The sequence below is a fragment of the Thunnus maccoyii genome, chromosome 1 (genome assembly GCF_910596095.1).
Source record: "Thunnus maccoyii chromosome 1, fThuMac1.1, whole genome shotgun sequence".
Lineage (NCBI taxonomy): Eukaryota > Metazoa > Chordata > Actinopteri > Scombriformes > Scombridae > Thunnus > Thunnus maccoyii.
The window spans coordinates 29982136-29998591 of NC_056533.1; the positions used below are offsets into that span (position 1 = coordinate 29982136).

Here is a 16456-nt window from a genome sequence, read left to right on the forward strand (position 1 = left end):
CCAGTGCACATACACTGAGAATGGACTTCACAGTGGAGAAGGAGAGCAGCAGTTACACGTCTGAAATGAAATATATTTACATATTTATAGATTCTGGCCTTTTAAAAAGGGAGAGGAAGTAGATACAATTTTAAGGATTTTAACATGGTAATTATACTATTTTTCTGGAAAAACCATATTAGACACACATTATTGTTCCAAGCAAATATTGTTTTATATATATCTTTAAATAAAAATTACCTCCTTTCTCTGGTGATACACCTTTTTAAACTTCTAAATAAATAGAGCAAACACCATTTGGTATTAGCAAAGCTTTTATAAATAGGGGTTTGAAGACTAAATTGGACAGTGTTTTGCTTTATTAGGATTATCTTATATCTCTTGAGGTGGTTTGAGGTCAAAGATGCAGGTGTTAAAGCACTGATACACTCAGGAGGACTGAATGGATCTTGAAGTAAATGATCTGAATACTTCTTCCACCTTAGGGCTCAATAAAAAAGGGGGAAAAATCCTCATACGTTCTGCAGCTGTTTTTCATGACTTCGTTTTGTGCTCCTGAACGCACCCCTGTGGCTGTGTGCGCGTTCACGCGGCGCTCTGCGCGTCCCAGTCATGTGACAACTCCACACCACGCCTGCGCTAAGAAATACAAGATGGCGGAGAGTGCGGAACTGAAGGTAAGGCGCAGCCTGAAATCATTATAAATTTACTCGGTTTGTGCGCGTTTTGATTGTCAAGTCGCACCGTGCTCCGGTGATTTAAGCCTCGCGGGGCTGAGATGTTGTCAGATGTTGCTGTTTGTCGCTCAAACACAGCAGCAACTTTATTGCCAAAGCTTGCGCGGGCATGTTTATGTTGATATTGAGACGCGCTGCTTTGGCTGAACGGACCGTTTTCTCCAGCACACCAGCTCCCGGCGGGGCGGTATTCACTTCATAACCATCCTCTGCTTCATATTTGAACACGAAGGAAGCGGCGGACCCCCTGCCGTGATGAACGCGTCTCTGTCCGGGCTGCTGGAGGTTTTATTTCAGCGGGTCATCGCGCCGACAGGCTGCAGGACTGTCAGTGGATGACAGCGGCATCACGCGTGTCTGCTCTCGCTTGAAAACACGCCACATGTGCAAGAAAATACTCCACATGTTAATGATTGTAAAGTTGTTATTGGTTCCGAGTCTGTCTGCGGGTGTAGTGGCGTCTGCTCGGCCTGTTCAGGTCACACCTGGTTCTCACTTTACCTGTTGATAACGAGCTCTGTTATAATAAAACACGCCGCTGCTTGTAACGGTAGCTGATTAACCGTTATACAGATCGATATCAGCAAAGCGTCCTCTAAACACCACCATTGATGCACCTTGCGTCCACATTCAGTTTTTTGTTTACCCTACAGCACTGACACACCGTTTTTGACCTTAATCCTACCGGCCGGGGTCCCGCAGACCCCGCAGGTCTACTTTTTCTCATATCTCACAGGTGCTTTATTCATTTGTCATTCTAATTTTTCATGACTTTGTCAATCAATTTGTTCCTGCTGACTTCAGATGATTGTTTTCCGTTTGTTTTATTTAGTGCTTTAAAAAAAAAAAAAAAAAAAAACCAGTGTATTGGGGTCCTGGGGGACCACCCAATTCGGCTTATGCAGTTTTAATAGATGGAACTATTTATTGAGTTCATGTTTGCTGTGGGTCCTAATTTAAAGTGGGGAGGGGCGCGCTCTCAGTCATTTTAAAGGCTTTGTGCAGAGATTGTACTCGGGATAAAAGCTGCAATGTGTATTGAAGAAAAGTATATATTCATGCAAATTAACTGTAACTTTCCTGAAATAATAATAACCTGTTTTTTCAGATGATTAATTACATAACTCATAATGTTTTGAGAAGAAATAAGTTAATATTTTGCTATGGTGGTTGTTTCTTCCAGTAGTTTAGTTTTGGGGTCCCCAGGGACCCCAGTTGGTAGTCCTTGTATATTAAATATGTTGGCAGGATGATGGTTAAAAGACGGTCTTAAAACAACAGTTGGGTGTCCATATAAACACTGAAAGAGGTTTTCCTTGCTGTAATCATTCTGCTGTTCATACTGGCTATTAAAAGATCCCCTTCAAATGTGCTTTCAATGTAAGTGATGGGGGCCAAAGTCCACAGCGTGTCCACTGTGTTTATCTGAAGCTTATATGAAGCTTCATCAGTCTGAGTTAGTCATAACAAGTGGATATCTGCCATATTTACAGTCTTTTTAGCAACAAATTCCCTCTTTGTGTTTCACTGTTGAGCTGCGGTGGAAGTATAGTAACAAAAAGAGGAACTCTGGCACTAAAAAGACTGTAACGTTGAAAGAGATGTACTTGATTTGACTCATTTGGACGGATGAAGCTTCATATAAGCTTCAGATAAACTTTTAAATATATTGTTGCACAGAAGGAGACTTGTGGATTTTGTCCCCCATCACTTACATTGTAAGTGCATTATGAAGGGATCTTCTACTGCTCAGTATGAACAAGAGGAATAATTTCAGCGAGGAAAACCTATTGCAATGTTCTTTTGGGCTCCTGACTGTTGTTTTAAGACAGACTTGGAAAAATTGTGAACCAGTCCTTTTTAATTTAACTTTGTAAAGCAGGGTTGGTACCCATCTAGCAGTTATTGATCAGAGTCTTGAGCTATTTTTAGACATTTCCCCAGCGTGTTTCCACTGCCTGCCTGGGGTCTGTGGATCTGTATAGATGCGTCTTTGTGCCAGCTGCTGTTCAGCTATACAGACTGTAATGAACAGATTTACAGCTAAACCCTCTGCCTCTTTTGAAGAGCCAGATGTGGTCATACTACAGTATATATACGCTACATGTGCTTGTATATCACGGGCTTTCTGGTTAAAGGATAAGACAAGAAAATGCAGCTTTGTGTAAATCTAGTCACATCTTCTCAAAGCTGCACATTTGTTTGCTTTTACTGTAAATCAAATCCTCACAGTAGGGCTGCAAATAACTTGTATGTTAAACTGCTAGAATCTGTCGGAGTAATCAATCAGTTGCTCGGTCTATAAAATGTCAAATGACATATTGAAATAAGCTTGTTTTATCCAAACTAACACCAGTCAGAAACCCAAAGATTTTTACTTTATTATCACATTAGACAAAGAAAAGCAGCAAATCCCTATAAGTGACAAGCTGGAACTCAGGAACTATCAATATTTTGTCTTGAAAAATTACTCGCATGATCAATTGTGTGTCAGAATAGTTGTTGATCTACAAGTGATAAACTGTTTCAGCTCTGCTTGAGGGTTTTTTGGACTTTTTGGTCGAACAAAATTAACATAACTTCAGGCTCTGGTTAAAGTGTGAAGGGCATCAGTGGTTATGTTTTTACAGGTTAAAAGATTAACTTAATAATGATTTTGAATAAAACATTAGATGAACCAGTTATGGCCTTGTTTTGATTGACAGCAGCAGCATTTCTTTAAGACTACTGTTATTACTAAAAAATAAAAAAAATAAAAACGGTAGAGATTTCTCGTCCTTCCAAACATGGAAGTCATTTTGCTCGTCTGCTTTCTTTATGTGTTTATGTGTTAACTTCATGCCCGCTGATCTTACTTCACATACTCAGCTTAAGGAACGATTGTGTAGATTGTTTATATCAGTAATAAATCCGCAGCATCATAAACCGATTTTTAAACTATAAATTAACTGACAAACTGCCCTGAGAGCAGTGAATTCTTAGTTTGAAATCTGAATTCTGTGGACAAAACAGAAACAAACAAAGAGGTTTCTGGTAGTTTTGTGAGTCCATGAATACTATAAAGCTCTCGAGCTGTCTGAGAGTTGTGTTGGTATGAACATTTTTTTTTTAAATAGTTCTGGAAATGTACTTTTGTTTTCTGTCTGTCTAAAATACCAGCAAAGACTTTTTTATTATCACAGGAATTCATGAGTCAACTGCAACATCTCTAAAATTACCTTTTCTTTAGTTTTTAGGTGGAAATATCTTCAGCATGAGCTTCACATAACTCCTGTTGAGTTATGTGAAGAGGAGGAGTTGTGCTTTAAAGAAAAACAACTTCTGAGCGAGTTAACTATTACATAAGTGAAACTGCTAAACATTAACGATTGAAACACTAATTTAACACAAAAATATTCAGTCAAAAGCAAAGTGAGACGAGAGCCGGGAGGTTTTACTCACCTTTTTAAAGACAAACACTCAAAAAAAAACCATAACAAGTATGTGAAGACAGACTGACAAGACTGCTGTTTTGTCCAGTGGTTTCTCTGTAAAGCTTCTTGATTAAATTACTTTCTTGATCAATCAGTCATCAGTGCTGACGATCACCACTGTTGGTGACATTAGTTTGTTTACACCAGATGTTACAGTTTGAAGCGTATTTGGCTCGAAAGTTTCCAGTTTTTTTCTTTTTCTTTTAATTTTTAATAAATATTTGCTATAGTCTAGATGTTGTGTCATTTTGCTCTGCAGTGAATCTCTCAAGTGTTGATATTTGCCGGTTGTTAAAAACTTTGATCAAAAACAATTTACTTAATATATAACCTGACTGTGAGTGTACTCGACAGTGTTTGAAATATTAATGCTGCAGCACATCTTGCTGACGAAACAGTGCAGTGAAAGTCCAGGACGAGTCACAATATTTATTAACAAAGTGAAGTCTGATTTATTTAGTGCTCATATGATTGATTAGGCAGAAAGATAATCTGCAATTAATGTAATAATCAATTAATTAAATACTGTAATTTTTTGCAAAAGTGTCAGAAATTCCCTAATTAGAACCTACAGTCTTATGTGATAATAAAAAACAATTTGATGACATCGCTTTCAGACATGATGTCTGATCAAAAGACCAAAAAACAGATTAATTTGGGGAAAATAGTCAAATTAAATGATTTATGAGAGTAGTCGTTGGTTACAGCCTTTGACTTATTTATTAAGCTTTTCTTCTTTCTGTGCAAAATGTGCAAAAATGAAATATTCAAGTTTGAAAAAATTCACTTTTTATAATAGTTTGTCTGAAAGGTTTTTGTTTAAAATGCAAAAGCTTAAAGGAGAGGTTCAAGTTTTTTTTTTTTTTTTAATCTTTTCTCCAAACAATAGTCACATGTCCTCGTGTACACTGAAAGAGTTATTGGTCACTTTCACACTGGCTGAGCAGAGCAAAGGGAGCTCCCTTATGTGATTTCAGTGTAAGTGATGGGAGACAACAAACAACTGTGTTCATTCTGTGTAAAAATGCACTCTGAAGTTCAGCAGGATGGTTTGAAGATAGGCTTGAAAAAACTTGAACCTTTCTTTAATTGTCTTTTAAAGAACTTTTTGAAAGCAGATCTTTATCTACAAAAGTAAATAATAAAAAAATGCAGGATGAGACTTTCGCCAGATGAAGAGCAAATGTCTGAACATGTTCGGAGTTTAATTCATTCGCCCACAAACCCCAAATTAAGCCTTCACACAAACTATTTTCAGATTCCAGAGTAGGATAAGGATATTTTTTAAGACTATAAACTTTATCAGGCAGCAATAGAAACCTCTGACTGTGTCGATTGTGTTTCTGCATTTAACAATCTATGTCTTCAGCTACATGCTGCATAACGTCACATTCATGTATTGCGATGACACGTCGTTACGACCTGAATACTGAAGGAACAATAAGCGATGGCCGTTGATAAAATCAAGATGTATTTATGTTGTAATGTTATGAGCTCCGCCCGTCCGCCTTCCTCTGTTAAGTGAATGAAGAGATTTAAATAATTAAATCAGCAGTAACGGTGGTACATCACAGCATTTTATTGCTGTTTCCCCACCTGAGATGAAAATTTGTCATTTTAATGAACACATTTCTGTCCACGTGCATCATGTGGCGCTTTTGTCAGCAGCCATAAGGGCAGAGAGGACAGAACCAGCTGTGATATTGTGTCTCGTTATTCTCGGTCTTAAGCTGCAAACGTACATTTTCGCTTGGAAAAAAAATGATTGAAAGACGTTGCTGATCATATTTTTGTTGAGCTGCAACTAATGATTCTTTTCCTTATCCATCAATTACTTTCTCAATTACCGGTTTGTTCTATAAAACATCAGAAAACAATGAAAAAGGCTGTGAGGATAATCAGCTGATTTTAACGTAAGACGAGAGAAAGCTGCTGATCAACAAACTGATTAATCGACTAATTGTAGCAGCTCTAGTAACTCGATCGTTAAGGCTTCACCTGCTCTGTTGTAACACCTGTAATTCTGCAGAATTGATCTGTGACAGTAATATATCGGTTTGCACTGCTGCCTGCTTTGTTCATGGTTTCTTAAGCGTTTATGTTACTATATAGTGTGCTGCTGAATCTATGATGCAGCCTCATCAGACAAAACCTGTGCTCGTGGAAGCCTCTGATGTTTCCAGTCCCCCCCCTAAATGTGTCCTGTTGCATTGCATTTTGTTTCACAGGAGTCCCGATCCGCCACAGCTTCTTTGAACTGTCTTCTCTCTTCTCTGGAGCTGCGGCAGCAGCAACCTGGCAATACAAATAACTGTCTGTGCGCTGGCGGCTTATAGGTGGAGACAGTCTATTTGTAGAGCCTGTGGCTAGGTTAATCCCTAATGATACAGGCCCTCTTCTCTGCTCCCCTACATCCTTTCAGCACCTGCCTATTTCTCTTATTTCCATTGTCATTATCGTAGCGGTTGATTTTCAGTTGAAAGAGAATTAGACGTCCACATAGAAATCATCAAACTGAATGATAACTCTTCTCTTCTGTTGGTGGATTTAATGCTTAAATACACATGTAGGTTTAGGTGTGTGTGTTTTAAGCACACACTGGTCTTTAAAAATGAGATAGTGTGGCTTTTTATAGCATCACCTTAGACATAAAAGACAACTACTGTAGACGAAAGTAAGGAAAAAAAAGAAATCATATTGGCGATTGATCGATCACACTGCACAGCGGATGTTCTCCAGCTCCCAGATGTTGCATGTCTCGTCTTTTACACAGATGTCAGAGGTGTTTAGAAAGCTTTGGAGCTTAGTACGTAATTTCTGCAGAGACCTGTAAACAAACTGTTGAAGCTGGGTTATTGCCCTTTTCCTTGTTCTGAGTATTTGGTGAAGTTTATCAGTTAGGGCTGCAAGGTGAAGATAACGCTGCGGTTTCAGGCTGCACGACACACACACACACACTGTTTGTTCTATAAGTTCAAGTCCAGCATCGAAGCTTTACAGTCGTCCGATATTTTGCCCCCCCCCCCCCCCCGCGAGAGAGCACACATTTGTCTGCAGCCATCGACTTCTGCGCCGCTTCGCCCCGGAGATGGAGCTCCTTTGGTGATTTTTTTTTTGTTACACACAGTCCTGTTGCCGTGGAAACATGTCACATTTGAGACGGACATGGGTAGGTAGCAGTTTGGAGCTCGGTTGTGCGTTTCCAACTGGAAGAGAAAGACAGGCTTTTCACTGACCACCCTCCTGGCAGTAGCATTAGGTTTTTAAATATTGGAATATCAGAGGGATTCTTGTGTGAATACGGAGGGATAAATGAATAAAAAATGTCCCGTGAAAAGCCTGTCATCATAGAATAACTCTTTATTCCTCTGCAGGCTTTCATAGTCTGGTGTGTATGTCAGACCTTCGTCTTAAAGTCAATAAATCTTTCCACACGAGGCACACGGCAACTTGTGTGCAGAGCTTAGTTCTACTGTCACGTTTTGTAATTTGTGCCTCATAATTCACTTCTGATTCGCAGCAGTTGTGGCATCAGATTCTGTGTTACGCATGCATCAAGATTAGTTGCGTTTTTTTTGTTTTTTTTTTCCCCCCATAAATCTCAGGCTTCAGTTTTATGTGGCGCTGCTTTGGTGCAACATCATGTTGCCAACAACACCCGATAACACCTACATGACAGGTTCCCCAAACAGGAAACAATGATTTTAACAGAATTCTGGACACTTTCTGCATAAGTTAATGAGGAGTTTTCTTTTGAAACTTCTGATTTCACATGCAGACTTTATTTTTACAGTTGCCTGGATGCAACGTGATCTAAATACGTCGACATGGAAACATAATTAATGGACTGACATACCTAACTGGTTATATTTAATATATATTATTACGACATGAAACACTGAGCATTAAAGGGAAATGTGGTCTTGAGAAACAGAAAATAACCACATACTGATTTTTTTTTTCTTTCTGATATTTTAAGAAAAATGAAAACTAAATGTCATCAAATGAAAAGACACTTTAACTCTGCCAGGTGTTTGTCTTTCTTGGCGTCTTCTTGTCCCTGTCATGTCGTACCACTCGTGGTCCCGTAGAGCCTTTTGTCTGAGGTGATGAAGGATTTCTTGTTTTTATATCTCTGGGCGACTGATGCCGTCTATTAGAGATGTTTCTGTAGAGTCCTGTGCAGTCAGCTTAAAGGGTTAATGACTAATATTAGAAGTGAGCGCATGCTGTAGCCTCTCCGGTGACCCTGTAACCTGAGGGACCGCAGCATAAGACACTGATTCAACAAACAGCTTTCATCCTTTAGCAAGCAGCCTGCCGTGATATCTACATTTTAAAGAGTGGCTTTGATTACTGGTTAAAGTTAAATGAACTTATTATGATGATCCAGTGGGTCACTTCTTACCTGTGGAGTGTTGGGTGACTTTAATATACAAGTTAGTGAGTAGTGATCAACAGCACTGTGTCTCTGGAAGCTTCCACTAAGAGTTAAAATCATAATTGGTTTATTTATCAGTATTTTCATTGTTCAGGATTATCAGTTTAGTCTTTAAAATGAGATAAAATAAAATATGATAAGAGATCTTTATTGTCATTTAATGAGATTTAGTTTGGCAACTTTCTCACAGCAGTAACACGTCATAGTGCAACAATATACAATCATGACAAATGTTCATCAAAATGAGTCAGAGGCCAGAGAGATCATGTTGTCTGACCAACAGTAAGAAAACAACATGAAGTTATTCAATCAGCAATGATAAGAAAGGCTGTTTTTTCCTGCAATAAAATGCCTGAAAAAATAGATTTTTTTTTTAATTATGGGAAGCCACTGGGGACTTTTATTAAAACGATTATGTAAACTTGAAAATGAAAATGTAATTCCACAATAGTATAATGATTGTTATTTGAGTAAAAATGAAAATGCAATAATCCACTTTGCATTTTCATTTTCACTGGTACGGGCGTTCTGTGGCCGTATTAAAATGAAAATGGAAAAAAGCTGTTTGACATTTAATTTTCAAAGTTGTCCCCCCGCTGTACAATGGGCAATATTCAAATGTTAATTCAATTTTGAAAATTAAAATGAAATGTAGACAATATAACCTGAATTTGAGGTGAGAAATAAGCGATCCAGCAGCTGAAATCTTCACTCACATTAGATCTACGAGGCCTGATTCAAAAAGTTTCTTCGGACTTTCGTAAGGAAAGGAAATGACCACATCAAGCCGGGCAGCCAGTGAGACACAGGAACGGCACCATGATATCAATATTAGTGAAATTCTTGAATGCTTGATACCCAACTGAACGCCAGGTAAAAAAAACCCAATAAAAAGAGAAATATGCACATGCATGTTATCAAACGGACTGCGTGTAGCTACTGTGTGCGTGTGACTGTTAACAGATGTCCATTTCTTTTGCAATTCCAAGCATTATCCTAATTTAACCACCATGGTGAAAGATTTTTACTGTCAAATAATATTGCTTCAGAGGAAAAGTATTCAGTATCCAGAAATGACTTTTGCAGTTTTCTTTTTCATTAGAGCTGGCAAACCTACTGCAGACTCTGCAGCACCAGCAGCCTGTCATCTTCTGTATAGTTTGATATAAGCGCTTTTAAAAACTCAGTGTGTGACTGAAGTATCGGGTCGTCCTGACACGCGACGATCAGGTATCAATAAGTGGATTTAATTGAATATTAAACTCATATTCGTTTCAAACATAATTACTCCTGCTAAGCTGATAGCAACATAAATATGCACTATAATAAAGCTGCTAATTCAAGCATACAATACAAACAAATAAGTGAAAATGGTTTTCTGATAATCCTATTTTCAAAATGACTTAAAACCATGACATAAGGATAAGGGAACATCTTAAACCAGAAGCAGAAAACAGCAATAAATAGCTGTCTGCTCTATACTGTATATCATAGTTGTAATTTCACCAAAAAAACAACTCGAGGCACATTTCTTCCAATCGTGCAGCTGCGGCGAGGTTGGAATTGGATTTGAAGACCTGAGAGGACGGCCTGGTGTGCCGGTCCAGGCTGTTCTCTCCCTCTGAATGAAGCTCGGGACCTGGACCACGGTAATGTAATTGCAATCCCCAGACTGTCCTAAGATGCAGCTCGACATCAGAGAGGCCGCTCTTAAGATAAAAAAAAAAAAGGTATCTGAGCTCTCTGCTCTCTACCATATGTTTGCTTCACAGTCTGCAGTCTCAGGCTACCGTCTCTACGATTCTCCTTCATCTCGGCGTCTGCTGACTAGGGCTAAAAAATATATCTAATTGCAATTAATTTGACTGATATTGCAATTGCGATATTAGACGGATGCTAATTTTTACATCGTGATTCTCATTTTCATTGAAAAACATTTTTAGGTTATCTGTATCAAAAAAAGACGTTTTTCTAAGTCTGTGGAATATGATGTGTAGGTCAGGACATCTCTGCAGTATTTAGCCTAATAAAATGGTATTTTGACACATATTGCAGTAGGCCATACTGCGATTTCGATAAAATTTCGAGGATCACAGGATCAAAAGGGTGATTGTAACTCATCGGTGTCTTCCTACCCCTCTTCGTTTTCTTGCCAGATCAGACCGGTAGGTTTTTGGTGTCTAATGTCCTTGTTCTTGCTGCCTTTTTCGTTCCTTCCTTCTTTCTTCAACACGGTGGGGGGGGGGGGGCAGCGATAAGCTAACAGGTGTTTTCCTGTTTTGTCCCCCGCTCGATTGTTAGCACCACGTTACCATCGCAGCTCTTTGTCCAAGTTGTTCCTACAACCTGTCTTTATCCACATACACGGCAGCAAACCTGTGCTGTTTGGTTGCTACCAGCAGCTTTTACCTGCACTGTTTTGGCACCGGATTACAAACCCCTGGTGGTTGTCATCACAACTTTGTGCCTTTCTGCGGCGAAAGGGACGGGTCTCAGATTCACTATCAGCCTGTGGCAAGCTGGGACTAGACCTCTTTAGCCCCAGGTGTGGTGGCACAACATGTAACGCACTAAAAAAGCGAAAATCATTCTGAACTCACTCCAGCTGGGTTTCATGAACCGATCACGCTCGGGGAAGAATGGGCCAGATCCATATTTTAGTCCCAAACTCGGTCTTTTGTTTGATCTACAACGCGCGCTGTGATTTTGATACCACAGAGGCAGGAGGGAGAGAAAACAACAGGCGGAGGTATTTCAGAGTTAAGCCTGAGTCAGAGGAGCTGGAAGGCTAAGGGGTGGGGGGATGGGAGGACAGAGAGGGGAGGAGGATGGGGAGGGAGCTGGCACTCAGTACAGAGCCCTCTAGCCGAGAGTGGGAGCTTTATATAATGGCCAGGTAGTGTGCAAGCTACCCTCCTCCTCCTCCTCCTCCCCCCCCCCCCCCTCCCTCATCCGCCTACACAACCTCCGTACACCCACACACACACACACAAACACACACATCCTGCAGATCCTTTGCAGAAAACTGCTTGGCACAACATTATTAGCCTCACCATCTCCCAGTCTCTCGGGAGTCAAAAGAACTGCATTACTGTTCACCCTTTAAAAACCAAATAAAGTGATTTTTTTTTTTTAGCTCTACTAGCAAACATGTGGAGCTCACAGGGAAACACCGTCAGCTGCTCGAAGACATTACTTTGGTGTGGCTCGGTAAAAGGACCAACACGACCTTTAGGGGTCACTACTGAGAGTTTTTTTTCGACTCCACTCTGGCCCTCACTGTCACACGGGTTAAATCTTAAGCTAATCTGATTGGGTCAGTCCTTGTCAGCTGACCTTGGTTTGTGACTCTGTTTCCAATCTGGGTTGACCTCGGGTCACACGCTGCCGACCCTCGGCGAACAGGGCGTCTCTGTTGGGAATGGAAATTTAATTTAATGATATTGACGTTTAAATCTCATTTAACTAAATTCATACTGAGGAGAGGAGCAAGTTCATACGCGTCCATGGCTGCTACAGGGTAAAGGGGGGAGAGATATAATGTACTGCCATGGTCTGTGTACAAGTACAGCCTCACTTTATTCCCAAAAAAGAAGCATCTGACCGAACATAACTGGGCAGTGTGTGGAGCTGCCCCCCCCCCCCCACAACCCCCCCTGAAATGTTGAAAACTTGAATAATCACTTGAGAAGCCTTCACCAGTCAACTTGCATTTCACTGCTTTCTGTTATGTGTCATTGTACACAGAGTAATTCTGGATAACAGCATGACAGGCTGTTAACTTTTACAAAAAAACTCTTTTCTAACTAACTGAAATGGAAACGGAGAGGAGTGATGGAGACATAGTACGCTGTGATGCAGAGCAAAGTAACTGGTTTCTGTTTGCTGCTCCAGCGCTGTTGAATGCTAGCAAAGTTTTTATCTGATTTAAATTTTAAATGAGCTTATATTAGACAATTTAATTTAGGCTCTAAGTTCTTGTATCACTGCTTGTGTTGAGACACAAACATTTGGTTTCTTTGTTAAATGAAAAAACGGTTTAGTAGAAAATAGGGCTGCAACTAACAATTATTATTGTTATTATATAACCATTTTGTCCCAGGTGGTGTCTTCAAATTGCTTGTTTTTTCTGACCAGCTGGTAGTTTTACTATCCGATATGACAAAGAAAAGCAGAAAATCCTCACATTTAAGGAGCTGAAAACAAAGAATGTTTGGCTTTTTTGCATGAAAAGTGACTGAAACGATTAATTAAACTATCAAAATAGCAGTCGGTTAATTTTCTCCCGTTCGGCTAATCGATTAATCGACTTACTGTTGCAGCTCTTGTAGAAAAAAACATGTCTACATTCCTCAAATGAAGCTCAAAAAATGATTTTGATGTTGCTACCTTAACTGGGTTTGTGTATCAGCACTAGTATTGACATTTTGCTTTACCTCTGCAGCACATACATACATTCTGTAATCGTGTGCATCAAAAACCTCTTTAATGGTCAAACAAGCCGTGACGACTGCAGGAACCTGAGCCGCCGTCAGTATCACCAGACGTCAATTGTCTGACGGTAATATTAGCTGGCAGCTCTTAGTCCTCAGATGTTTTCAATTACACAGTTATACGAGGACCTTTTTGTTATTTGAGCCCCAAAAAACCCATCAGCACCCTGAATCGGTAAATAAAGGCAACAAAATGATAGAAAACTGTTGGTTTTACAACACCTTCATCTGGATTTCTGACTAATTTGGGTGTAAAAATCAGTGGGATCAAGTCAGAGTCAGAATCAAGGTGCGGTCTGGAGACTCTTGTTTCACAGCATTACTTCTGAGTGTCGTCATGAAGGGAGGAAAATATTTATGGTGTACTGTGTCACCTCAGGCAATGAAAAAAAAAACCTAGCCTAAAGTTGTCTTCTTATGGAGGCCGAATTTGTACCTTTTGAAGCTTAGAACTGAAGATTTTCCTCTCTCAGTGTAGGTGGAGTTAACAATCATTGTCAAAAATATGTTTATCTTTTGATTCTCTGGAAAGGAAGGTGTTGAGGTAGTTGTGGCTTTTGAGCTTCTGTATTCACATACACATGCATAAAGTGTCATTGTGTGTGTGTGTGTGTGTGTGTTTGTCTGTGTGTGTGTGTCACATGGTCATATGACGGTAATGTGACAGAACGCTGCATTTGAGGTTGTGCACACCAGCCGTTTGGACAGCACGTGATGAGTGCGAGGTTAATGATCTCGTGTCGTGTGTGGATTCTGATGCTTTGTGTGTGTGTGTGTGTGTGTGTGTGTGTGTGTGTGTGTGTGTGTGTCTGTCTGTGTGTGTGTGTGTGTGAACATGTTCCCCCTCGCATGCTAACTCTTTGTGTGCCAGATCTGTAGCACGCATGCATCGTCTTTGTGAATGCCTGCCCTCTGTGTGTGTGTGTGTGTGCTCTGTTGAACTGAAGCACCTTGCATGAAATATTTCGTGTACTTGTGTGTGTGTGTGTGTGTGTGTGTGTGTGTGTGTGTGTGTGTGTGTGTGTGTGTGTGTGTGTGTGTGTGTGTGTGTGTGTGTGTGTGTGCATTTGTGTGCATTTGTGAATGTCCGGTTTGCAGTTGTTTGTGGGCTCTCCCTTGTTAAGTATAAAAATAAAAGACCTTTTCACCAAATTCTAAAAATGTCACAGTGTTCAAATAATGAAATTAATAGCCTAATGGCTGAATCCCATTTAGCTGCTTTAGTCCTGGTAGTGCACATGCTGGTTCACTATCACATCTTACTGGGACACTTGAATAAAACAGAGCTATTGTTACTGATATTAGTAACACCTGTGCTTTTCCTACTATGACAAGTCAAAATGTCTGCTGGAGAAAAATCACAGTCATACACGATATATTCAGTCAGAAATAAAGCCTGAGCGGGACAATATACTTTATATTGATGACAATATAAAGTATTGGCTGATATGATATTTGTCTTTAATGTAAACACATAAAATATATTTGATAAAGACCACTTAAATTTGGTTAACGGAGAGTTGCGACCAAGATATTAAGCATTTCAAAATAAACCTGTCAAAAACAAAACACTAACAGCAAATATACAGTAATGGTGCATTATATCACTATATATTAAACACACAGAAATTAAAAAAATAGTTACTTTTTAAGCTTAAAATGTCTTTAACCATTAATTGATTATCAAAACAGTTGCTGATTCATATTCTGTTGTTTGACAAATCAATTTATTTGCCAATTGATTCAAGCTAAAATAAACATAAAAAATAAATCTCACATCCTAAAAAAAGATCAAGTAAAGACCCGTCTGCAAAAAACACTGAATGATTACAGCGTCTTAAATAACAGAAGTAATAAATAATAAGAGAAATAAGAGATTAACGCTGGGGAAAAAAAAAAATCATAAGGGAGTGGAGGGAGGGCACGGAGCCGGTAACCTGTGCTGGTCTTTCTCCAACTTTCTCATTGTGTAAAGAAACCGGAGCTCATCGCCGGCCAGTCTGCAGTTTTGAGGGCCAGTGTTTTCTCCTGACAGATGAAACGGCCCATTCAAGGTGGTTCGGCCACCGGCCAGTTCCAACCTGCCTCTCCTCATCATCAAACAGGTCTCCGCGCCGCCCGTTTCCTTTCATTACGGCTCCACTGCAGTCGACTGATCTGCACTGCAGCACGGCAGCGTTAACAGGTGTGTGTTTACGGCGGAGGTGAGGGTCATTCAGTATGTGTGTGTGTGTGTGTGTGAGAGAGAGAGAAAGAGCATGCAAGAGTTGGTTTGCGTGTTTCGCTAAGCTGTGTGTGTGTGTATACGGGCGTTTTAATAACATGTAAGCCTCTGACAGATGCAGTAGTGTCGCTGTCTCTCTCTCTCTCCCTGACAGCACAGAGCCATGAGAACCAGTCCAGCTTCAGTTTGGTGCTCTGTGGTTTTTTTTTTTTTTAAATATTACTGTGACAGAGTTGAGAAGTGGGAGGATTATTTCACTCTTCCTGTTAATTTTTTTTTTTTTTTTTTGCATAGACGATGTTAAGTGACTGACTTTTGGAGCGCTTCCAAGGCCTGGATGGGCATGAAATTCTCCTGATTGAACCATCAAAAGATGAGCAGCTGCATCAGAACATAACTAGCTCTTTGATTTAAAAAAAAAAAAACAAAAAACGAAACGCTGCGAGCCTGTGTACATAAAGAAAAGTCAGCTACGACTCCAGGAAGAAACATCCAGTCACTACACTTTAAATTCTTTTAAAAGCAAGCATAAACTAAAGATTACATTCAGATGCTTAAATTAGTGTTAGTTTTGGATTCTGGATCAGTTTTGCACACAGCCTGACCGATACTGGATTTTTGAAACATTAATATTAGATAGTGAAAGAAATCCAGGGGAATCCTGGCAGACTAGCGGTTGTTGCACATACCGAATAACCACAACATCCCCTTTTCAATTCCAGCCTCGTCATACTCTCTTTGTCTCCCTTTGCTTCCTGTTTCAATCTGAACTGTCCAAGTTTTTAAGGCAAAAATGCTAAAAAAGAAAATGTTTCAACAGAAGTTTAAATAACGATATATCAAGTGATTACTGCTTTTTTTTTATGTATACACATGACATAACGTTTTAGATAAGGTTTTTAAAGATTTGTAACTATGAAATGTAGTGAGTGAGACGTTTAACAGTTGAAAAATAACCTTGTCAGTGCTCTGTGATGGATAAACTGGTTGCTACAACACCACAAACATAACTTTGGCATTTCTGCATTGCAGTTTCTTCTTTTCAGCCAACACCAATACCAGCAGGGCTGCAACTAATGATTATTTTC

The 16456-nt window shown here is 39.7% G+C and overlaps 1 protein-coding gene across 2 annotated transcripts in view; it reads left to right on the plus strand.

Moving 5' to 3' along the window:
* The first annotated feature begins 628 nt into the window (after positions 1-628).
* The window catches only part of LOC121900515 (E3 SUMO-protein ligase PIAS1-like), a 60971-nt gene continuing 45143 nt past the window's right edge, over positions 629-16456 (plus strand). Inside the window, exon 1 of one of the 2 annotated variants that reach the window (XM_042416932.1) lies at positions 629-677. In XM_042416932.1, the coding sequence (XP_042272866.1) occupies positions 654-677 (24 nt within the window). In that variant the 5' untranslated portion in view covers positions 629-653. Of the gene's footprint in view, positions 678-15308; positions 15330-16456 lie in introns of those variants that run through there. The other variant, XM_042416939.1, reaches the window with a different exon arrangement.